General features: G+C 35.9%; 1 protein-coding gene across 1 annotated transcript in view; it reads right to left on the bottom strand.

Moving 5' to 3' along the window:
* The window catches only part of COL21A1 (collagen type XXI alpha 1 chain), an 80,100-nt gene extending 54,004 nt beyond the window's left edge, over window positions 1-26,096 (bottom strand). Inside the window, exons 1-9 of the mRNA XM_061354925.1 lie at window positions 25,983-26,096; window positions 24,118-24,669; window positions 19,934-20,102; window positions 19,589-19,805; window positions 16,086-16,259; window positions 13,532-13,609; window positions 11,211-11,219; window positions 9,687-9,770; window positions 7,565-7,627 (exon numbers count right to left, since the gene is read on the bottom strand). Of these exons, the coding sequence (XP_061210909.1) occupies window positions 7,565-7,627; window positions 9,687-9,770; window positions 11,211-11,219; window positions 13,532-13,609; window positions 16,086-16,259; window positions 19,589-19,805; window positions 19,934-20,102; window positions 24,118-24,669; window positions 25,983-26,070 (1,434 nt within the window). The 5' untranslated portion in view covers window positions 26,071-26,096. The remainder of the gene's footprint in view (window positions 1-7,564; window positions 7,628-9,686; window positions 9,771-11,210; window positions 11,220-13,531; window positions 13,610-16,085; window positions 16,260-19,588; window positions 19,806-19,933; window positions 20,103-24,117; window positions 24,670-25,982) is intronic.
* Between the last annotated feature and the right edge of the window lie 383 nt (window positions 26,097-26,479).

The raw sequence follows: 26,479 nt of genomic DNA, 5'->3' as shown, positions 1-26,479 counted from the left end.
TGTGCCCTCTTCCCAAAACACATTTGATCAGATGCCCAATGAGCCAGCTGGTAATGGTTAGTATAGAAGTAAACAGAATTCTAGGTCTCTGTCATACATAGATACTTTATCAAGCATTTCATTTTTAGTGCTCAAGGCAGTTCTAGAGAAATCAGCTTTAACTGTAAATGGTGCAGCATTCCCAGGTTGATTAACAGGCCTTCCCAGCAGCTGAAACAATTCACCAAGCCAAAAAATTACTTTTAAAAGTTTATCCTTTTACTTATTGAAAGTAAAAAAGTTTGTATGACTTCCTGTAGGACGTAATTCTACATAAATAAAACTTTATTTCACATTCTAGATTTCTGAAATGCAATTTCCCTTCATTTTACCTGAGTAAGGGAAGAAGTAGAGAAGGACAGTTTCCTGGCTGAACTGAATTTCAAAATTCACAAGATGAATGAAGGATGGAAGAACTTCTGGCTTACAAAACTGCATATTTAGCTCAGAGCTAGATCTTGCAATGCAATTTTAAAGCAAACCAAACTCATTGTCCCTGTATCTGTTTACTGGAAAGCTGGAACAGCCTACGTTCAAAAGGAAATCCGCAGAAAGTCACAAAAACAAGAATCACCGTCCAGTACAAATAACACAGCAATTGCTTGGACAAGTTAAAAACCCTATAAATTATGAAAATCAGCTTTCATAAAAACTGAGCACGCTTTTGCTTCACTACTCCTTCTCCAGCAGGGACCATCAGTCTACATACTAACTCCTACAATTTTTTTGCAGTTCAGTTAGCTCAAGTCCTCTTCCCTTAACCTCGAAGCTGTCAATAGCAGTATGTATGTGATGTACATACATACGCTTTGGGAACAGTTGTGCCATAGCTGACATTTTACATAAAAGGGACATAAGTGAAAACTGCCTTTTCAATTGTCACAGATGAGTTCAGGACTGAAGGTAAACTTTCAAGTAAGGTGAAAGCATTAAATTCACCACCAATAAGAAAGAATTCTTTTTATTGGGACTTTGTCTTTTCTCATGAACTCTTTGGAAGACACACAAATGGTGTGAAAAGTATTCTAGGTAACCCTGAATTTGACATTCAGTTTTGAATCTAGTTGCCTAAACACAGACAGCTCCTGCCTTTTGAGGTTCCTTAGACACACACCCAGTGTTAGCAGATAGTGGCACAAAATATTTGGGGGCATTCATCTTTTTGAAGCAGCAGTGTGGGAAGATAAAATACTTTACAGAATTCCACACCTCACGGTGTAAATTAGTTAAATATCCATTAACTAATACAGGAATTTAGACACCCAGTAACTCTGTATACACATAAACACTAAATGTAGGTGTCAAACTCAACCTCAGCTATAATGTCTCATCAATGTTGTCAATCAGCATTACTCCACAGCGCTTTGTTTATATTCTTATTCGTTATTTCACATCCATGCAACTGAAATCAGGATTATATAAAATCTCCCTCTCAATTTGATGTGGGTGGAACAATACTGATAAATTTCTAGTGCCTGAAAAATCTGTAAAGGTGAAGTGATAAGCAGCAAGATACTGAGACACTTTAGTTTTGTACCAAATGACTGGCTATTTAAAACAAGAAACAAAAACAAAACCAAAAACCACAGATAAAATGTAACTTTGGAATGTTAAAGAAAATGGAGATAATTTACAAGTAATTATAAGGTAAAAAGTTGAACAGACTTCTTAGGCCAAAGAACTTACATAAAGGACATAGTCAAATTAGCAATGCTGTTATCATCAGTGAATAAGAGCCTTGCTGGAAAACAAAAGTTTGTTTAGCTGTAAAGGAAAGAGCTGAGCAAGAAGGACATATGACAATTATTAATTCCAAAGAACTGTTAGGTGCAATAGCAGAGTAAATCTTACAGGTGTATCTTCAATGCACACACCTAAAGAAAAAGCCCAGGCAGCATTCACAGGTGAATCATATCAGAAAAATATAAAATACAAATAAAAATAGAGGTCATATTGATAAGGCAATGACAACTGCACTGCATGCTGCCTTACTGAAAAGCTTTTGGAGTCACTGAACAACATAAATGACAAAGGGATGACAACAGGAAAGCCAAGGGAGAAGTAAACAAGCTCAGCTTGGCTAGGAAGTAACCAGGGATCAACTGTAATGGTCTAAAGATATTTAAGGACTCTAAACACTGAGTAAATAGACCTATTTAGCGTGATGTAACTAAGCATAATGGAATTCAACTGGAAAAGATTTTACTTGATGGTAGGAAAACATTCTGACAGAGAGGTCTGTGGACCTCTTGTGGAAGCCTCTTTAAAGTCAATTTGAAGCACAATTATCTAAAGCATTAAAGAGAAGTTTGCAAACCCCTTTAAAAAATACATTACATCTTAAAGGACAGAAATTCTTATTGTTATTCAGACATGTATCCTCACCTACACTCAAATTTGCAGTCATCATAGTCAATATCAGTAATTAAAATCCTGCAATACAACAGAAATGTTCAAATGGGCTTTCTGTATTTGATTTGTTTCAGCCTTTGTCTGAGAAGTTGTTTATCATCTAATGTTTTTGCCTCAGGTCCTTCCTCCTCCTTTTCTCAAGGTGCTTTTTTCCATTCTCACCCCCAAACAATCTTCTCTAACACCTCACTATGCCTGTACTCATGTTCCTACTGCCTTTTTTTTCCCACCTCTTTGAACATGTGGATCAGTTGAGCACCCCTCTCCAGTAGGTCTGTTTAGACCCTGTACCTTACTCCTTTCTCTTAAGCAGTGGTAACTCAGGAGCTCAGAACAAGTGTCATCTCCTCTCTCATCCCTCCATTAAACAGCATGGCCCTGTAGAAGGGCTTCCTGTGGCATGTGCTTCTGCAAGCTATGAGAACTGCCTCTGCAGTGAAGCCCCTCTGTCTACACATATCAAAATATGAAAATGAAGAGTAGACCTAGTATTGGATCACAAAGATAACTAAATGCCACATTTACCTTCCAACACAAATTTAGGGGTGACTTAAAGATTTGTAAATCACATAAACATTATTATGGGAGAAGTACAGAAAGCGGTTTTTGTTGCCTTGGATGTTGCCTTATTTTAAAATTGTTTTTGCTTTGTTTTGTTTGGGCCTGTTTAATTCATTTGCTTGCACTTCCTTCCATTGGCTACTCTGTCATCTGCCAAGGCTTTCATAGCTCAGAGCTCTTAGCAGTATACTTTACCTGAGAATGATGTTCTGGGCTCAAATACCACAAGAGGGAAGAAAAAAAAATTATCAAGTTTATTAAATAAAAAGTCATAAATCAAGCTTTAAAAGTTCCTGAACTTCAAACTTCTGGAAGATGTGATGATGTACCAAGGGAGTATAACTTCCTGCCATCTACCTTTGGCTTCTTACGTATAATTATCTTATGAAGATAACCATGGTCTTTTGTCTGAAATGTATAGCTATATGCAACTCAAGTCAGTACCAGGCTTCACCCTGATTTCAAAGTAGGAGGTCTTGGTAAAGCCATTACATGATTGAATTAGGTTGGAGTAAACATATTTCCTTTCAGAGGAACAATGTCACAGTGTGCTACTGAGGAATATTTATTTTTCTGAAATTGAGAGCAACTGAATTAGCAACTAAGTCTGTAAAAGTTTCCTGAGAAAAGTAGCTGCAGAGTTTATATGGACTTAAATCCCCAGGCAAACCATCCAATAGGACAGGTAATCCTATATATACATTAAAATATTACCCGTTTTTATTCCAAAAGTACTTCTGAAATACTCAGCTATTGCCAGTACACTAAGTCCATCATAAAAGATTCGGTCTTCAGTTGGTCGCCAAGTATTAGTATACTCTAGGTAGTACAGCTGCAATAATGTTCTATAGGGCTTTTTAAAAAAAGAATAATTGGACTGATTGGAAATTACTTATTATGTGAGGGTTTTGAAACCTTATGAACTACGTACGTGGGTATATCAGTAAAGTCAGTCTCACCAGATTATTTTTAAAGTACTCATTGTTTGTGGACACTGTAAAGACAAAACAAATGGTTCCAAACTTTCCTGAATGAAGCTAGTTGGAATGCTGGAAAATTGTCCAGATATGCTAGCCACATGCTTCAAAGTTCAAAATTGTCAAATAAGTGTATTGTTTAACTGCTTTCAGCAGACCAATAACCTATCTCCTCTATAAACCACAAGTGATCACTGCATAGACTCTGCTCATCTATTTTTCCCCTTAACTTGAGTTTTTCCCCAGTACATATAAAGTATCCTTTGAAATAAAAAAATGGCTTTGTGACTGCAGTCAGGCTGCTGAGCATTCCCAGGGCCAGCAATCACTCCAGCTGCTTCTTTCTGTTGAATAATGCCAATTAAAATCGGTTCCATTTTACTATTTTTAGCCCTGTGTTTATTTACCAGTAGGATTTCTCCTGACATGACAATGTAATCATTTCAGATCCCGAATTACATTTTTGATTAAAAAAAAAAAAATTTTAGTTACTCATAAAGCTTCTCACTTTTATGCTTTTCTCCAGTTACTTCAATCAATCTTCTCTGTATATATCAAAGTATGGAAAATAAACAGCTGGCAATTAATGAGAAAAAACAAAGAATCTATAAACAGAACTATTAAAAGAAAAATAATTAAAGAATGATTGAAAATGAGTCATGTTTATGTTCACCTTCCCAAATATTAGAGCAAACACTTTTACTAACAGCAGGTGAACAATTGCTTTCTGGGAATATTGAAGATATTCATGGGAATTGTTTTGATTTTTTTCTGGACTGAAACAAAGTTTTACAACAATCTAGCCAGCCCACAAACAATAAAGTAAATTGTCTTTGCTGTTTTACTTTAAAAGTCAGTTACATATAGTAATATAAATGCATGCCTAAAACCTTTCTCAGAGGAAGAAACATTTTGTTGACCAGTTATACTGTTCCAAGAAAATGAATACCAGATAGGCAAACTGGAATAACTTTAGAGAACATAAAAATGTGTTTGGGGCCAGAGAAGACTGACTTTCTAAGAAAAGCTTTTCATGCAAAAGTCATTCGATTAAACACTGACTACATGACTACCTGTAAGCCTATTGTGCTGTCTGAATGAAGATCTTGCTTTTCAGAGTTCCCAGGTGACACAGCTAAAAAGATTTATATAAGCAAAGTTATCTCTAAGAAGGAAAATCACTGATAGCACATAAAATGTGAAAGTTTGTATTAGCAAATAAATAAGTAAAACAGAAAGAAGACAGAGTAATCTGTTTTCCTGCACAGTGAATCTAAAGGGTGTCCTGTTGTTCATGGCTAAAAGCTAGCTGGGAAAGCGCTCAAAAATCTACTATAAGGAACGGTAATGTACTGGCCAGAGCTGCACATGATCTAATAGGTTTGCAATTATGTCCTTAAAAGAACAAGTGCAAAAAGCTACAGCTGATATTTCAAAGAAATTAGTTAATAAAGCTATACGATTGAACTGTAAGCACTTCAAATAACATACGAACTTCAGCAAAATAGTAACATTTCTCCATTAGTGGGGCTTTCTGATTCTCTGCAAATTGTCTGAGATGCTTTTGTTAACCTTTATGTTCACTGAATGCCCATCTATGCACATTATGACTCACTCACAGGCAAAAAATCATTTAAAAAAAAATTGCCAGATAACAAATTTACAGAAAGGCTAACTTATTTCTCCTTCATGATTCACACTGTTAAAAATACAAGTGCTTATAAGAAGATATATAGCATTGAAGTAGGAACCTGTTAATAAAAGTCATAATAAATTGTTTCTAAAACAATACTGTTGCAGCCGACTGGACACTTCAGAAATAAAGCCTTAATCTTTTTAAGACAGAACAGAAACTGATGGTTCCTTACCAAAATCCATCCCATCTTGGCTTTACAGTATCACTTTATTTTTCAAAATACCATAGTAGAATAACTTAGTTAGATATCTAGTAGGAAAAACATGCTAGAGGTACTAAAATTGATAAGCAAGGGCAGATTTGGAAAAGACTTGTGATTAGTTACAGTATCATCATGAATCTTTCCACAGGACAGAAAAATCACTAAAAGTGAAGTTGAAATGTCCAGTCCAGGCCTGTTTTGCCATTCTCTGAAGTCTCTCTAGTTTCTCAAGTGTGGACCAAAATGCCCCAAAAAAACTTAATATCCCTTCTAAGTCTCAACCAAACCCTTAGACCTTTAGTTCCCCTGTCTATAATACAATGTTTCTTTCATAAATTACTTTGTCTTCTCTGCACTCATCCACTTGTATTTTCTAATGTTTTGGAACATCTTATGTTTTCATTCTCGACAGTATTTGGGACTCATTCCTAATTGTATTTTCTGTGGTTTTCAGGACATGATGCTTACCTTCCCTTCTACTTCACCATGGAGATCTCAAAATAACACTACAACCTAAGGACTCAAGCATAAAATTCAATCCTCACAATGAGAATGAAAAGCTACAATGAATTACCAATTTCTAGTACATGCATGCACTTCTGTTTTCCTGCTTTTGGTATCCAAGCAGAGAAATTATCCTCTTTTCAGAAGCAAGTTAACGCTCCCAATTGTCTTTTAAATTTTCCTTTTTTTTTTTTTTAGTAAATATACATAAATTAATATAATTAAAATAGGTTCTAAAGAACACTAAGCAACATCAGAAGCGACATTCTCAGAAATATGGGTGGTGAAGTCTCACAACATTTGGCCTGCCTTCTCTTAACACAGCTACACACCACCACTGGTGATACAAACTGCAGCCTGTTAACAAAACCTTACTCAACAGGGAAGCTTGGCTGTCAATATCTTAGAGGCTTCCAATTAGATTCAGAGATCTAATATACTTTTTAATGAAAACTTAGGCTATTTTTATATACTTCTTTGCTTTTATTAAAATTTTATTACAATAAAAAATGGTAACCATGAAGACCAGTGAGCCACTGCCAAATGTGCAGTTTTTATTTTAGGGACATAGGTTATTCATCTACTTTCTTCCAGTCTTTACCATCCCTAATAATGAAATACCAGGTTAAAAAGTAAAACGTAGAATAAGAGAAAAATACAGGTATTGTTATTATGTATGTTTTAACATATAATGTCTAGAACTGCAATATGTTTTTGTTTTTAACATTGTATATACATATATACATACTTTGATGGACTACTTGTGGCAGCCTAAAGAGAAACTAAATAAACCCATACTAAACATGAGAAGCAATCCCTAAAACAGACAGGAATAGACAGAAGTGCCTTCTAATGCAAAAATTCTTCAGTAGTAAAGACTGAAGGTCAGGTGATAACTGCTGCAAACTGATGCAAAGACTAACAGGAGCACTCATAGCCTGTTCTCTGCTATACAACAGTGCCTAACTCATGCTGTCACATTTACAATATTAGCTTGAAACAAAAACACTATGAATAATATTTTCATAGAATTGTTACATTCAGATAGTGCTCAAGTGATATTCACAGTTTCAAAGAACGGAGACAAAATCATCTAAATTTGAAAATCAGGTATCATGTATTTTCTCCTGTTAGTTTTGCATTAACAATATATGACTAAGTTTTAGTACTCACAGGCTTACCATCTGGACCAGGCTGCCCAGGATAACCATGATTCCCAGGCTGCCCAGGCTCACCCTATGGAGAAGCAAATATGTTAACACACAACATATATGAAAGAGCATTTTTAAATTAGCATAGAGTGACCTTTGCCCTGATAAATTCCACAAAACAGTAGCTGCACGCCCTGATACCTGGTATTGAGGAGTACTTCCTATAGCAAAAAGAACTGATCTTGTAACCCCCTCCCTGGGAAAATTTCTCAGGACTTGGAGAAATGAGCTCACCCTCAGTCACAGCACAAGTATGGCCCAGCACCTCAAATGCTTTCAAGCTTTTTAACATCTGAACGGAAATAAAATCACTTTTGACCAGACAGATGAAAAAATAGTTGTTAAACCCTTGTTAATCTTGTAGTTCTACTCTGAAGAAAACTCTCATCTGCTTTGGCTCTTAAAGCAAAAGCACTGGAAAGGCAGGAACCAGGACCAAAACCTGCTAAATACTAAACTCCTCTCCACATACTTATTTCTCTCTAAATATATATAGAGAGAGATAATCCATTAGGTTTCTTCTTATAAGCCATTTGCAATTATTTTGATAACCTCTGTTATGACCATGTTAAATGAAAAGAAAAATCAGTTCCCCAGGCTTCGTATTTATGGTAAAAAAGCAGGAACTTAACTTCCACCTCAATATATTCTCTGAATGTATTAATGTTCTCTGTTTATTTTACTAACAGACTTGATTTAAGCCCAGCACAATCCAGTAAGAGTTGATCTATGGAAACATTTTACTTCTACAGGAGCATTAAGCAGGTGCTATGTTCTTCAATCTGAACCATCAACAGACCTGCAGGTCAGTTAGAGCTGCAGAATTGTTATAAACAAGATACAAAACTAGCTTTCAATGTGACTATGAAAAAACATGCTTTCACCTATAAACCACAGCAATGTAATGCTGAACTAAATGAAAAAGGGATATAGAATAATGTCTCTTTAGAAAAGCATAACAGGTTATCCAGAATTATTACTGTCCAAATTAAGAAGTCCAGGTTTGAAATTAGAGTAGAAATAAAATTGCTTTCAAATATACTATCTAAACTATGAAATATTATGCTTTTAACTTGAAAATGTTAAAATATCAGGGTTTTTTTTTAATTTAATTTTATTGTACTCCATTAGTATCACAATGGAGTGATACAATCACAATGGAGTGACACAAACAGTATTAAGTTGAAATTTATACAGCTCCAAAGCCAGGTATTCAGAAGTTAAGACATACTGTTAAAATAACCTATACAATTTTCTGAAATTTTATGCTACTTTATACTTTACAGGATGTGGCTTTAAGGTTTTTTTTAAATGATAAGTACTTGCTTCTCTCTCTTTTTTTTCCAGTATGCTTCTCTTGAAAAAAAGGTAAAAAAACACAAAAATTCCATCATATGAAATAATCTCCATCTTGCAGATTCCAATTCCCTGGTTATAGTTACCCTTACCATTGTAGCAAAATGCCCTCTGAGGATGTTGCTGCAGCAGACTGCTAACCCTTTAGATAATGAGAGTAGAGGTTTTTAATAATTTGTTTAATGAGTTTGGCAATTTCTTGTCCACCCTTGTAAGGCAAGCTAGTCACTCTGGAAGCACTGCTTGGTACAGTATTGAGAAAGATAATACAGCAAAGTCCTAGGGATTTCAGTTTGCCACATTAGACATCAGACACTCAAGTCTGTTTCTCAGTCCTCCACCAACATTCGAGGCAGTCATCAGAAAGCTAAGGCGGAGCTCACCCAGTAAGCATCTAGTCCACTCTTTGTTAAAGAAGTAAAAGACCCCACTCCATTAAAACTTTCACTAGCAAACCATTTCATGCTGAAGTATATGGAAACAAAAGATTTTAAATCCATGACCATTTTGCTTAAAAAAAAAGACACATTTGTGTTACTATGATTTATGGCACTACAGTGCGGCCTTGAGGATTCTAATCACTGTATTCATGCCCTGGAAACCAGAAGCAGTAGAATTTGTCCACTACTTTTTTAATCTGACTGTGACTGGCCAAGATAGATTGGAAAAGAAGAGATTAAAAAAAAACCCAAACGATGTATGCTCAACTAGACAGAATGGAAACTTACTTTGGGGCCTGGAGGTCCTTGTTTTCCTGGCGGGCATATGCAGGGGGCAGGCGTTGAGCCTACATCACTAGGACCATTCATGCACTACGAAGAGTGAAACCAGCCATCAATACACATGGCAAAAGCATTCGACAAATGTATCATAACATTATATGAAGCTGATTTTAATTCAGTTGCGCAGGTCTTGCCTCTGTCTCCATTGTTCCAGTGGAACTTCTGCTTACCTGAATATTGCCCTGCATTTGCATGCATGAATTCATCATTTTATCCAGAAGAAAAACAAATAGAAAATTAAGTACTGATACTGGGCTGATATCGGAAACCCTATTTGCTTTTCCACAAGTATTTTGTCACACAGTTTGATAATTTTAAATCTGGTAACATGCAAGACTCTTCTCCTCCTAAAGTAATTGATATTAATCACTTAAAGTGTGATCAGTTATCAAATATAACTATTTAATTGAAGTTTGTAAAAAGAATCAAATAAATACTATGTAGAGCATAATGATCACAACTGATGGGCATGCTATAATGTGTAGCAAGCTTGAAAATATCTTAAAAGCCAGTCTCCTACCTCCTGGGCATGTGTCCCAGCTAGGAAGCTACCAAAGGAAAGGTGGGGCATGGCTGCTATGTCCAGCTCCTGCAAGCCACCACTAGATGACCCTCTCCAAACTATGCTCCCTACACAAACAGCAGTAAACTTTAAACCTTGGCAGACCAAATCACCCTCTAGAGATACTTTTTATGACTTTTTTAGGTATTTACTTCTCACCACTAAGACCACATGAAACTTCAGTGTTTTGCCAAGGCAGGTGAGTGGAGAACTATTAGATCAAATCCCATCAGCCCCAGGTCAAGCACCCAAATTTACATGCAACTGTACTAAATGAATTTTTTTTTCACCAGCAAATTCTTAGAGCTATGGAAAGGCAAAATTTGAGGACACAAGATACAAAAAGCAGACTTTTTATGTATTATCTAAGCACTTTCTGGAACATTTTAATCGTATTTTCTGAAATAATGCAGATTTTTTTATAATGCTCTCTGAATGTAGCTCTTTCTCAGGGTCAAATGATAGATCAAAACACAAATCTAAGTTTCCTTTGCAAACTGAACCAAGTGGATGCTAGGGGACCAAGAAGATGTTTAGGGAAGCTATCATATCAAGCCTCCAAACAATCTCCCCTTCAGAGAGCTCCCTTTAGCATGATGCAGGTAGCAGCTGCCTGACTGTGCATATCCCCATTCATTTTGCAACTACACCCACCATTGCAAATTAGAGAAACGGAATTGAACTGGAAAAAAAGATTAGATCATTTATTCTAATAAACGTGGGTTTCCTCAGAAAACTGATTTTTAATTTGTCTATTGACTAGAGTTCAACTAATGAAAATCCAGCTCTTTGAAGCTTAGCAAACCTCTGTCCTCTTTTCAAAACAAAGTGTAAATTCGCTAGAATAAGTTTATATAAAGTCAAATACTACCTTAAATTGAGTTTGAGCAGTTAATGATTGAGCCTACCTCTCCATTCTGAAACAAAAAGAAACACAGTTTAAGAGTATGGCAGTATTTGTAATAAGCAGAAAACCAATCATCAATTTAGGGCTGTAAGCAGAAAACCAATCATAAATTTAGGGCTGTAACAGTCAAGGAATTGTAATTCATAACTTTAGACTCAGACTTAAGTGCAGCTGCTATCAATATATATGAATTTCTATTTCATTTAATTTAAGGGTCTTTCAACAGAAGCTACCAGTAGCAATTTTTAAAAGGCAATGACAAAACTAGAATGAATACTGAACCATGTAAATATTTACACACAACATGCTTAGATTTGGGTCAAACTTTCTGCCAGGAGTAACCTCATAAAAAAATAAAAAATAAAAAAGATAATGTCCTCTGCTTACTCATTCATGTCAGAGAACGTACCAAAATATTTCTAAAATCTCTGATCAGCATCTGGGAAACCACAGAGCAGCACAGAGGCAAGGCCGGCTTTTTCTCACGTTCCTGTGTGACTGTGTTAGACTCTGCTATTAGCCTAATTGAGTTTTCCAGTATCTGCAATGCCATTGAACGATCCATCCCCAAATATTTCAGCATACCAACCATGAAATTGTCTGTCCTAATGGTTTAGTAGGCACCATTAGCTGCACCGTGTACAGGAGCTTTCTAATTCACAGTCACCACAGAATTCATACATAGTCCTATGGAGAGAGACAGCTTCCTCTGTATTCAATTTTCAACTTGGGCAACCTCTAGAGAAGGTTATCTTCCTCCACAGATCATATAGGGAGTTTAAAATTAATGTGGAGCCATGTATCTTCAGGAAAGGGGATGAATTCAGGCTGTATTTAGTACATAAAGCCCCTGCTTAGTTCAGAAGCTTTGACACAACTGCACTTTGACAGAATACACGCACAAACCACATATTCCTCTTTAAGAGATCGTTCAACATTTTTATTTTCTGAAGAAGTCCAGAATTTCATGGGTAAAGTCCAAACTTAATTCACAACAACAGCAAGTGAAATGAAGCTTGGACTTCTTGCCAAATCAGAGAGAATGCAAGGCAGGATGGACTTTTTAGTGTTTACTTTCTTTGTGCAAAAATTTCTTTCATCTGTTTGCTTTTATAGCCTACATTTATTTTGTAAAGAATAAAAAGATACGTGGTGCAGTTAAATAGCCAAATACTAAATTTACTTCAGGATTTAAAGCTAACTTCACAAAAGCATTCCAGAACCCATTAGTTCTTGACACACACAGTTAGATTTCAGAACAGCTAATAATTCAGCCAAGTAACCACTTGTTACTTAAATGAAAGCAGCAATTTTTGAAAAGCCCTAATAAGGGTGCTGACTGCAACAGACAAAATAAATAGAAGAAAACCAGACTAGCTGGGCATCTGGGCAAATCTGACCAAAAAAAAAAATGCATGTGGATGTTGAAGATTTACAGGTTCTACTGTCAAACTGGCTAAATGGACCTAAGGATAAATCAAATCACAACATGAAGAATACGGATTTACAAAGTAAGACACTGGTGTCTGATTATCTTTAGCCTAGTACGTTTTAGATACCGAACAAAGGAGGACATTTTGAATGAAACTGTATATAGAAAATAACCTCTTGATTATATTTTGAGATGGGAGCTGAATACTTTTGAAAATCTGGCCCAAATCCTGTGTCATGAATGGTTTCCAAATCTGCTTAGATGTGTTATGTATTTCACTGTACAATTAAATGCAAATAAGAGGGCAACCAAAGGGTCAATGGATCCCCATAAGCCTCCTAACTGTGTACATGAATCATAAAATCCTGATTTTATTTTCGTCCTATCTGCAATATACTTCACGAAATTCTGGCAACTTTAATGGGATATTTACAGATACTTCTGATAGGAAAAAGTGACAAAAATATAGGTTTGTCAATTATATTAAAAAAATTCAGGTATTAAATTAGCTGACAAGTAGCAAGAACTGTATCAGGTAAGTTAAAAAGTAATATTTAAAGTTTTTTACCCTGCTGTAACCTAGCAGTTTTCTTAATGTAAAGTGTTTCAAATCTTAAACTGTAACAGAAGATTCCAAGATTCTTCTATACTGCAGTCAAATTCCTACCATCAAATATCTAAGTTAAAAAAACTTCTAAAACATATTTGTGCAAAAATAATGCTGAAAGCACACAAGTTCCGCATCAGTTGATATTGCACATGCAACAAGCATTTGTTTGCATGAGCAGAATCAATGTACTATTACTTATTTTAAGAATTCCCTGAGTCAGCATTAAACCGATTTCTAGAAAATGCCAAGTAGTCCTCAAAAGTTCATTTATCATACTCACAAATCCTGGGATCTCACAAATTGTTTCGCGATTATTTTGCTCTGGGTCACAGTAGATTCGCAGTTTTTGTATATCAAACTATAATTCAAAACATAAAAGACTTTTTTTAGATAAAGCATACATTTTCTGACATTAAGTTAGTTTAAACTATACTCTTCTTAAACTGTATCTTCCACAAGTATAAAACAAATGAGCAAAACATTAAAAAGAAAGATAAATTGGAAGCTCTGTGTCCCCCCTACAGTTAAAAATCAAAAATGCAGAAATATTTTTTTGTCAGACTACTTACAATGATTAATACATGCAACCAATTGAACGTTCTGTAACAGCATTATTTAAAGAAGTACAGTCAATCCAAGATTTTTGTTTCTAAAATAATAGAAATCACCCCCTAATCCTTGGCAATAAATCCAAACACACACAGCACAAATTACACTGGCTGCCAATATAACAGGGAAACAAGTTACAACAGCACAGGCGAAACCAACCTTTCCCATTTTACCTTAAGAGTCCTTGGAAGATGTTTCTACACTGAGCTGTCTCTATTAGATGTAAGATTAGTATGTTTTGGTGAAGCATCAGAAGGCATCCCTGATGCTTGAAAGAGTTTCATTTGGAGTTCAGCTGTATAATGCAAAGCTTTAAAAGGCAACCAGTAAAAACACTGGCACCAGGTAAGCAATAGTTTGTGCCATGGTGCTCTAGAGCTATATTAAAAAAAATATACCACTGAAGACAGCTTTTCTAGAATAAAATATCCTTAATCCAAAGAGAAAAAAGCCATGACACTCATATGAAATCATAGCTACAAGCTGAAGCAGGGAAAGCACAGAAAATGGAGTTGTTAATACCATGCCTACTGATATGTGTTTTCAAATTTAAACTGTTTACAATCCACAATACTTCAGTATGTACACAAGTTCATCACTGCTATACTGGCAAGCACTGCAGCCAATAAGATCCTAATTAAATCAAGAACACTTGCAAAATATCACCAGAAAACATCTGAATCAGAGCACAGAAGGAGAATGAATGTTCACCAAAGAATCTCTGAAATACATTCTTGTATCATACTTTGCATCCAATTTCAAGGTATTTCTTTCCTTAAGGGTTTCCAAATACCTTTTCATTGAAAGTATGTATGCATTTTCATATGAAAATGGTATGCAGGTTCATTAAAATATTTCTCTATAATCATAGTTTGAATAGAAGTATCCTGGCAATGTTTAAATGTTAATGCTTTGCAGAATACATCACAGACTGAGAAAGTGGAGAAATATGTTTTTTAGATTATAAAAGTCATCTGGAAACACAAAATTGCAACCTGAGGCAGATTTTCTCCTTTTCTTCTAGGCCACTATCAGATGCGCCTCTCATACAATTCCACATTCCTAAAATGCTTTTATTTTAGATAACATGTCTAGCTCCTAGCATTCTTCAACTCAGTAACCATATTACTGGGAATCTATAAAAGTCCCATTTCTGCAGTGACTTAAGCGAAAATACACATGGAATGCACAAAACTATGAAAATGGGATTACCCTGCACAGAGAAAATTCATGAGACAATCTAGTACAATTCTGAAATCTCTACTTTTCTTGCAGTAAGTGCTTGAAGTCCCATTAGAAATCTGTGACCAACATTCAGTAGTTTTCACAAAGGGGTACTTCAGTATACAGACAATGTCACCACCAGAAATGCTGAGTCACACACACAGTGCATCATTCAAGTTACCATGCACACTTTGAGAATATGATAATAAAACTGAAGCCTGGCAACAAATACATAAAATTCAGGAGTAACTAAGTAAAGACATCTCAAGAGAGCTCAAGATGATACAAAGAACATTAATATATTTTAATAGTAGCAGTAAAGATCATGAAATGAGTGTACAAAAAAAAGCATACTTTCAAAATAACTAAAAATGATACCTACTTACGTAATTCAGTATTTCTTAGTATTGTTTCCATTACTATCAGTCTAATTAGTTATTACTATCAGTTTAATTAGTCATTACTGCATTGCTATAAATACAAGAAAATTACCTATTTCACCAACATCTAGAACACTGTCAACATAGAAGTCTTCACTACTGGTCTATGCAGCTTTCACTACTGGTCTATGCAGCCTTTACCAATACAGCCTGAAGTTTTAACCAGCTTTTTGGTGTCTGCAAAAAGCTGAAGGCAAAAGAACTTTAATGTTTCTCAGAATAGAGGAGATCCTTGGTGAAGGGTTTTCAGGGGGAGTTTCCAGCACAGCCGAATCAGTGACAGTTTGAGTATCAAATATTTGCAGTGTGACAGAAACAGAGTTGATAGTACTTTTCTGACAGCTAATGATGAGAATGAAAACATCAAAATTTTGTTCTCTCCCTCTTTTCCATCATAATCCATATCCTGATGGAAGGAAATAATACGCAATGCCAAGCACAGAAGAAATCCTTGCTTTGAGACAGTATTTCCCAAATTCAGTTCAAGAACACAGAAGGCACTAATGCAATGTTAACCTACAGTAGAATTTCTTTATTATTGAGAATTTAGGATATGCTTACCTGTACAGTTTCCTCCTTTCCCAAATACTTTCCTATTTGGGTTAGGCCACTGATGTAAATACCTAAAACAGGATGCAATGGCTTTGTTTCAATTTCTTGGCCATCTATATACAAAGTTACAGAGTCTTCTGTTACTAAGAGACGAAGTTGGTGCCAGCCTTCATCAAACAATATCTAAGAAAAGAAAACAGAATTGTTTAAAACATCTTCAATTTAAAGAAGGATAAAACTGCATTTCAGCACTTAAACTACTGTTAGTGGCTGAGATGATCAATGTTCCAGGTTTTATCATACAAAAATTTGTAAACTGTATAGGCAAAAAGTAGTTGCCAAGTAATATCATAATTGAGTAGACAATATTTGGCAATCATAAAAAATAATTCTGAAATAGGAATTAAACTCACATAGATTTTTTTCAGTTTATGATCTTGAACATGCACAAACATGTATTTGCTAAAAAAAAGAAGCTACAGGAATTTTTTTCAGCAATGGTATAATGTCTTTAACACTTCAGATCTTAAATCATGGTGAAACAAATTGTTACTTAAAAGTCTTTCTACTTAATCTCTTATGGAAAAAAATGAGATGACAGACATGATATTGGCAGAAAGAATCACAGTACTGAAATGAATAAACTAAATATTACATTCATCATCTCACGAACAACAAATTTTTACAGCTCAAGATTTAAACAAATAGCATAGTTCTAAAAGTGTTAGAAAATGAAAGATATCTCAACCTACCTTATAAATTAAATTCAACATGCCTTCTTCTTGAGCTGATCTATTAATTTCAAATACAACCTAGCTCTTTAGCTTAGACTAGACTAGATGCTTGTCTTTTATATGGCTAAATTTAATAGGGATTAATCCCAAACTAAACTGGTACACATAAGATTAAACTAAAACATACATCTTTCAGTGTTATATATCTTTGTTACCTTTTGCAGACATAAACAAAGATTACATCACTTAATAGCATACACCCTTAGATAGCACCTCTGTTCCTATTTTATTTTCATTTGTAGATGGGGGGTTTATTTATTTACAACGGCTCTCATTACAAGATAAAATAAACAACTGGTCAGAACAGATAACGTTTCAAATTTTCCTGATTAAAACAGATAAATTATCATGGAGCTTTATTAAATAAAAAGTTTCATTAAAAGCATAGTGACATTTATAATGTGCTTGCAGACACACAGCTCTAAAAAGGGCATAAAATTATTGTTATCCATAACCACAATGCAAGCATGGAGAAGCACAAAAACAAAAACAGAAAGAAAGGGAGAAAGAAAAAGTCTTCTTCTCATGGTGAATGAAGTGGGCACATGGGACTGCAAGAATAAGATTGATTTGTCACTGGAGCTGCAAGAAACAGACAAATACAAATTTTTGAATTTATTTGAAATTTTCTGAATTTCCTAACAAGTTCCAGTAAATCAAAAATGCTAATGGTGCTTTCTTAAAAATTAGTTAAATAAATAAATAATAATCTACTAAAAAGTATAAAAAGGCAGAGAAAATTTTGAAGAAAAAGTAAGATTTTCCATCTAATAACACAGTGAAATAGCTCTCCCTAAGTAAAAGCTTAGCAGTTAGGACATTCTCTTGGAGAGTAGTCCTTCCTTCTCTGAGGATTTATATTTCAAATCCTTCAGCCTGATTTGGAGTAGGGATTCAAATGCAGGCCACCACTTCTCAGAAAAACTGAACCCACTTAGCTATGAAGCGCACCAGTGGTAGATCTTTCCCACTCTTTTGTCTGCTGAAGCATCTCTCTCTGTTCACTTAAACAACACTATCTGCAGTAGGAATGGGAATTTCTGGACTGCACATAACTATACTGCTACAAATGCAGGAGTAGAGACATTCAATCTCTTTCCTTCTGTCTGACCTGCAACTGAGACACTTCCTTACAAGAGCTGAACGCTTCCCTGGAAAAACATAGAATCATAGAACACTTAGGGTTGGAAAGGACCTTAAGATCATCAAGTTCCCACACACCTGCCATGGGCAGGGACACCTCACACTAAATCATGTCACCCAAGGCTCTGTCCAACCTGGCCTAGAACACCAACAGGGATGGAGCATTCACAACTTCCCTGGGCAACCCATTCCAGTGCCTCACCACCCTCACAGGAAATAACTTCCTGCTTATATCCAAACTTCCCCTGTTTAAGTTTGAACCCATTACCCCTTATCCTATCACTACAGTCCCTAACAAAGAGTCCCTCCTCACCATCCCTATAGGCCCCCTTCAGATACTGGACGGCTGCTATGAGGTCTCCACGCAGCCTTCTCTTCTCCAGGCTGAACAGCCCCAACTTTCTCAGCCTGTCTTCATACAGGAGGTGCTCCAGTCCCCTGATCATCCTTGTAGCCCTTCTCTGGACTTGTTCCAACAGTTCCACGTCCTTTTTATGTTGAGGACACCGGAACTGTACACAATACTCCAAGTGAGGTCTCACGAGAGCAGAATAAAGAGGCAGGATCACCTCCTTCAACCTGCTGGTCACTCTCCTTTTGCTGCAGCCAGGATATGGTTGGCTTTCTGGGATGCGAGCACACATTGAAGCTGACTCATGTTTGTTTTCTCATCAGCCAACACCCCCAAGTCCTTCTCTGCAGGGCTGCTCTGAATCTCTTCTCTGCCCAACCTGTAGCTGTGTCTGGGATTGCTCCAACCCAGCTGTAGGAACTTGCACTTGTCATGGTTAAATTTCATGAGGTTGGCATCAGCCCACCTCACAAGCGTGTCAAGGTCCCTCTGGATGGCTTCCTTCCCTCCAGCGTATCAACCAAACCCCACAGCTTGGTGTCATCAGCAAACTTGCTGAGGGTGCACTCAATCCCACTGTCCATGCCAACAACAGAGATGCTGAACAAAACTGGTCCCAACACCAATCCCTGAGGGACACCACTCTTACTGAAGAAAGATTGAACGAGAACCTTCAGATTACACTAGAAGACAATAAAATTGGTTTGCACAAAGAAGGGAATCCTTTGAATGAGAAAAATAAGAGACAAAAGGAATTTTTTATCAGGAGAACTAGACAAATCCAGATTGAACTGTCTTTTTGTAAACGTGCATTTACTCTTCTGGAGAAGAAAGTAACTTTGGTCATTGTGAATTATCAAGAAATCTAGACACTTAACGAAATTTCTCTCTATAAATGAACTATTTTCATTGGCATTTCCTAGTCTCCATATCAAAGGCAGAAAACACTTTCCAGTGTTTTCTATGGTAAGCAAAGAGCTGTGTCAAAAAACGACTCTGTGATCTTCTGATAGTTACCCGCCGGAAACTACTGAGTAAAAAGCACCTGCAAAGCATTTACAGTCATGATCACCATGGACACTCTGGAAATATGGATAAAGCACCTCCCATCTATTTTTAAATGCCTAAGCAGCCAAAAATAAGACCATGCATTTTCAAAAAAACATAAAGGGCAAAGGACTAATGTGTACTTGAGTATTCCAGCACAATGACTTACTCCTTACCTTTACAGGAGGAGCAGCAAAAGTAATAACTTGTGTGCCATTTATTAAACTTGTTGTAGTGAATGATAATGTTTTCTCTTCGCCATTAACAGTGACTGCTATTTGTGGTCTCTTATCCAGACTGAGAATTCTCCACAAATCCCATGTCTTTTTTACTTTAAATCGTTGAGTGGATACAAACACATAGGACGGAGGCAGACCTTCTGGAAACACATTCCTAAATAAGGATGAAGGGGAAAAAAAAAAGACAGCACTTGAATATAAGTATAAATCTTAAAATAAGTCTCACTTTAAGTAAACGAAAAGAAAAAATCATACTAAATTTACAAGTGTATTTATAAATACCTTGTCAATTCCGACAGATCAACACGTGAGGTTACTTCAAAAGCTTTTGCATTAGTGCTTGGTATTTGAATTCTCTTTTTAACCTTTTTCTTCACACCTAATCCTACAAGAATGTCAAATCCTTTTTCATCTCGAGCTGCCACTGGAATTCTTGTCGGACAAACAGATTCTGCAAAGTAACAAATGCAAATACAGTACAAAAATATTACTTTAGAGAAGTAACCTCCCATTTACCGATATTTTTCCTTTTAAAAAATGAGAATTGAGAACTGCCAGTTCTCTCAAGTGTGAGAGAAGTGACATGCAGAATCCTCTGAGACATGAAACAATAACACTGAGTTGTCATATTTTCCTGCAATTATGTTCACATACTACTTTGAATTGTTACTCAGTGTAGTTAAAAGGTATTACTGTATCTGACTAATAAAAAATTGAACTTAATTTCTAAAATTCTAAGCTAGAAAGTTACAGAACTTGGACAAGGGGCAATGGGTGTAAACTGGAGCATAGAAGGTTCCACGTTAACATCAGGAAGAACTTCTTTACTGTGAGAGTGACAGAGCACTGGAACAGGTTGCCCAGAGGGGTTGTGGAGTCTCCCACATTGGAGATATTCAAGGCCCGCCTGGACAAGTTCCTGTGTGATGTACTCTAGGTTACCCTGCTCTTGCAGGGGGGTTGGACTAGATGATCTCTTGAGGTCCCTTCCAACCCTTGGGATTCTGTGATTCTGTGAACTTACTTTCCACAATGCGCTAACAATTTGAATTCATCCAAAATCCCCCCCAAATTAAAAAACAGGGTTGAAAACAGACAAAGGTAGACATATCTACAACTACCTTTTTAATTTTATTTTGCTCAAAATGGACTCTGATCTATTTTGTCTGTTACACTGAAATCTGCTTGAAGCTGTTCTAACTGGACAAATATTTTGTGAAGTATTTTCTTTGAAAACTAAAGTTAGCTGAATGTTATCTTCGTTTAATTCTCTTTACACAAACAATACTAGACAGTGAACGTAATTTTTCTAAAAACAAAAAGTGAGAACAGAGTGAAATTTAATGCTAAAGCCAACACTGTATTAGAGTAATGAATCAATGAAAAGAAGAACTTTTTATTAAAATTATGCTAAACTGTTTACTATAAATACAATTTCTTAATTCATTTCCCATTGTTTCTTCAGAAGAGCATCAGTTCATAGAAAGGGAAGAGGTTAAGAATACATTCCAAAAAAGGGGTGAAGAGTGCTCTCATCTCCATCCTTACCAGCCATGGGCTGGAAAACTCATTTTTCAGGGAATTATAATCTCAACAGGTCTGTACTGGCTTCTCTTTACACTATGAGCAACACTGCATGACTTCCCTTCCTAACCAATCCAAGGGCACTCAGAAGCTACCCCATTCTGGTGGGGGAGGCAGGATATATAAACTCTAAGAAAATCCAGCTAAGTGTCTGCATAAAGTACCTGTGGTAGGAAAGGACAATTCATCCTAAGGGAAGATGCCACATGTACTTGGGGCAGCAGTAAGAAGCTCCATACATTCCCCTTAGTTTTCTTTTTCTCCTCACAGCAAAATGCTACCTGACTCCCAAATTGTTGTCATGGAAACATTTTCTAAACTCATTTATTTGAAAGCTGAACAATGGTCACACTACCAGTATTAATACAGATTACAGATAATCACATACACTGGCAAGAAAATTAATGGAAGGACCTACTACCAGTTGCAGTATTAGAAATTTGATGCAAAAAGCAGAAAATAATTGCAGAACTAGGATTAGTTTATATGAGAGGGCCATTACTTTGGATCAGCAACAAAGTAACTATTCTAAACCAATACATTACAAATTAAGCATGTGTAAAATTATATATTAAAAAACTATTCTTTATTTCTAATGGCACGCTGAAAAATTAAAACATTCCCAGTAAGACAGATATTTTGGGGATCTTCTGGATCATCTTCAGGCTGGATTATTTTGATACATACCCATTATACACGATGCAGAAGTCAATGGCAAAATTAAGAACTATTTTTCGTAAGAAATGTGTTTCCCATGAAAAATATCAGTCACAGCAGCTCTCTAGCGTTCATTGATTTTTTTCCCCTTTTAGTGTTTTTTATCTAGTTTTCAGATGCTTTACTTTTCCTTCATGAAGCATGAAATAACCTTTTCATGTTAATTCCCATTATCTAGCACAAAGGAACTCTTCTTAGAATTCTCCAGACATACTTCTGAGGACTGAATTGAGTAATGTTCTTAAATGCCTGACACACAATCTTTCTATATTTTTTTTCTAGAGAATATTAAAACCACAGGAACATTAGACTTCCAGAATGTTTAATAATTCCTTTACTCATATTGTCCTTTCTGGATGACAGATTCAGCAGGATTTTTCCCCCTGCCATACTTTAAAACCAACACCAGAGCTCCCAAAAGGCATAACAGCGCCCTCCATCTACAAGGCTGTAATAGCACTACTCACTACACGATCCACCAAACCTCAGCATCATTTTTTCATAAAGGAAATACCACCCCTATGCTCTTATATCCATATTCATATAATAAAAAAGTTAAAAACACCACAGAGTAAAGGTTAGCAGTTTTTAGACATTAAAATAAAGACAATCAAGAGAGAATTACAAAATATTCAGGCAGTTTCATGTTGTTGATCACAGCCAAGTCATTGGTGCCTTGCCCTCATGGAACTTCCTCTTCCAGAGTCAATATGAATCTTAACAACATAGAATCATAGAATCATAGAATAATTAGGGTTGGAAAGGACCTTAAGACCATCATGAATAAAACACCTCTCAAATATAAAATTTCCAGTTTACTAGTTTTTCAGTTCACCTGCTAAAGACACTGTGGATAGAAATGAAGCTGTCAGCTGGCTTTGATCACCCTTTGAGAGAGGCACCTTAATGCCAACACGAGTAAAGAGCACAACAGAAGAGAGTGGAAGCAAAGGGTCACTTAAACAGTAAGTACACTTTTGTGTATGTAGTCAACATTTGCAGATTACTGATGTGAGAGTCATGTCAAATACCACAGCTGAATTTCAAAGGATATTAGTTAATTCTGAAAGCAGAAAATCCATTTTGATGAAATGTAATGTCACTTCTTCTAAACTTTATTTAAAGAAAATATTGTACTTGGGAAGTTTCTCCCTGCATGTGGTTCTGTTAAGGAATTTAGCTGCACCAAGCTGATTTAATTTTTGGACTGACCACCTTGCTACATCAGCCACAAGGAATTATTATGATTTTCTTAATTGTAGCAAGAAATAAACACTATTATCCTCAGCCTAAGTTTCACCATATTGTTTCAATTAACTCAATTCTCGAGGTGACAGAAAACAAAAATTGTTTTTCATTCTTACTAAGTGCAGAAATATGGTACGACTGAAATATGACTTGCAGCAATTCTTGGTGATAAAACATGTACAAAATAGCACTAATAAAGATTCACTGTATCACAGAGTCCTTCTGAGTGATATATTTTAGAAGCAATTTGCTACCTTTTTCATATATATGGAAAGCCATTGTTTCACAAAGTTATCAGAAAACTCCATGCTGTAATGCTGCTAGCATTCTGAAGCTAAAAAGTAATTTTACAATGTTGGTCTTGGCTAATTCTTCAATAAAATCCTTCTAAAAATAGATCATAACAGATTGTTACAAATCCAAGTACTTTTGCCAAGAGCTTTTTTTATTTTATTTTTTTTTTACAAATACTAGCTGAAGAACTCCTGTTTGTAATGATAGGCTGTCCTCTCTACTGTCAAGAAGAAATGCTAGATTGTGGATCAGTATCAATCACACCCAGGAAAAGGCTAACGTAAGCCCTATATTCTCAGCACTACGAGAATTGCTCAACTATTTTAGGGTTTCTAAATTTTATCAATGCAAAAAGATTGGGGGTTTAGAACATAAACCTACATGCTGTAATTGAATGCACACTGTGTTAAAGCACCATATCTTTCCCAACTATACTTCTTGATTTCATGGATAAAACAATATTTTGGAGTGATTTCTGCAAACAAGATCAAAATTAAAGATGGGAGCAAAGATTAACAGGTGTCTTAGGTTACATTAATAACACATTCTGCTTATGAAATAAGTAAATATGAGTATAGGACTACATTCTGAACACCTAAAATATTTTATAAGCCATTACTTACCTTCACAGAGTTTCTGCTTTATAACTTCTTTAATTCTTGATATTGCAATATAATCTTCAACATAAAATACATAAGTCGATGAAGGCTTGTTGGCAATAGCTTTAAGTTCATCCTCCTCAATTTCTGAGCCAACGCCAATAGCAAACAAAGTGATTTTATTTTTCCTTGCTTCTGCTGCTACATCCTTGACTTCGTCTTGAGACTTTCCATCAGTGAGAACAACTGCTATTTTTGTTAAAAATCTTGAAGATTTTGCAAAAAGATGGTCAAAGGCAAACTGAATAGCTCTTCCTGTTCTTGTATTTCCTCCCAAGTAGTGTATTGACTCCATTTCCCTGATAAGGTTCTCATTGGATTCATGAGTTCCAAGGGGAATTTCAAGTACAGGGTAATCGCTGTACTGGACGACTCCAACTTGAATAAACTTTGGCCCTATGTCAAAATTTCTTGTAATATTGACAAGCCAGCTTTTGATTATTTCAAAGTTTTCTGGGCCAACACTGTAAGAGCCATCTAAGATAAAAACTAAATCTGCTGGAGCAGTTCTGCAACCTTTAAAAAAAGAAACAAAACAAATACTTTAATGAATTCTTCCACCTTCTTCTTCCACAGGAAATATTTTTCATATCAATTATTGTCTGGATTAGAATCAAAATTGTCAAATACATTCAATTAAAAAAAAAATCAGCAGAGTTTAACAAAGAAAACAAGATTGCTTCTGCAAGCCACACAAATCCAACTTGTTATCTGAAAATCAAGCCATTTTCTGGTTTTACATTATCACCAGAAATGGTGACGAAAAATTCTGGAATTCAGTTCCTTAACTGGCAATTGTATTTCATGCAATCAGCAGAGGGGAATACATTTTTGGTTTTTTCCATACCCCTTTGTCTGCAGAGATGATAAACATTAAAACTCATTTTTGTCAGCAAACCAAGTACACTGCAGAGGAAGACTATAGTCTGAATGCTCCAGAATTCAGCAGTAATATCCAATCTTTTTACAAATATATTTTAATTGACTTCTGACACTGCCACATGGCACTTACAGAAGTAGCTATTATAAAATCCTGAGTCTTGATAGAATGTTGCTATTAGCATATTCTGATTTTAGTAGAAGAAAAATGATCAGTGAAAAAGCTCAACCTCCAGAATATAAAATCATGCAAGAATTTAACAAATATAATGTAACTGCATGATGATTCAGACATGGATTCAGCTCTGCTAGATGCAGTCACTTATAAATGGAACTTTTAGACTAAATTGCCAACTACAGGCCATGGACTGACACAAGCATTTCTATAAGACAGTCTTATCCATCTCAACATACACATTGTCAGATGGAGAGAATAACTCTCAAGCGAAAGAAACACTTTCCATTGACTACGGAAGGAGATTAGATACGGAAGGAGATTAGATAACTACTACATGAGGTGCCAAAGAGATGGCCGAAACCAGGAGAGACTATTTTGATCCCATGGCACACGGGATCATCAGGGTTGCCGTGTATTTGTGCTTTCTGTTTTGTGAAAGGCTGCAGCTCCACCACAGGAAGGACAGCTTTGCCTTGCCCTGACATCTGCCTACAGACACTTCTGGTTAAATCAAGACTGGAGCTTTACAGTTCCATCTGCCCCTGTGAGCATTTACTAGACACATAGTGAAATAAAGATATTTCCTTTGTAAAGGAGAAATAAGATACTTAAGTTACTTATCATATATTGCACAACTTTCACCAGCAAAATTATAATGGAAAAAAGAAATCACAATTAACAGAAGTGCACATGTGGGCCTGAAAATGGAAACTCTCATTTTAAGGGATGCTTTGAATTTGCTCTCGTGTGAAATATAAAAACCAAGACTTACTAGCTCTTGTTTCCCCATCTTCAGCTGAGGTGTAATCACGAAGTAGCAGAATGAATAGCATCTGAAAAAATGTCACGATCTGTGCCATTTGTACTGTATCTTCAGTCTTGAGATTAAACTAGATGGAAAAGAAAATACAGTGTTGTCATATCGCAAAACAAATCCAACCTTCTGTTTTTAAAACCTGTGCATGACGAACAACTTCGCATCAAATCTGCAAGCCCAGATGTAAGGCCAGCCTGCGATAGATCCAAGACCCCAAAAAGTGTGAGTCAGGCATGCAAGCCCAAAACTGAGATTCCAAATTCAACAACACTCATCTTTCTGCAGAAGGTAAGTTTTCACCAGGGCACATTTACATACTTCTCCTGTGAGGTACTTACATGAGTAGGTTATATAGCCAGGGACAGAGAACTACCTGTCAGGGTCACTAATTTAAGTATTCTACATTTAGCCAGAAGACTAAATATTCCTCTTCTCTCTACAACCTTTGCTTT

Source organism: Neopsephotus bourkii, unplaced genomic scaffold, assembly GCF_033783945.1.
Source record: "Neopsephotus bourkii isolate Nb327-2 ecotype Australia unplaced genomic scaffold, CSIRO-AGI_Nbou_v1 NB_756, whole genome shotgun sequence".
Taxonomy (NCBI): Eukaryota; Metazoa; Chordata; class Aves; order Psittaciformes; family Psittacidae; genus Neopsephotus; species Neopsephotus bourkii.
Note: the sequence above shows the minus strand (reverse complement) of the source record. Positions and strands in the feature narration are given on the sequence as shown.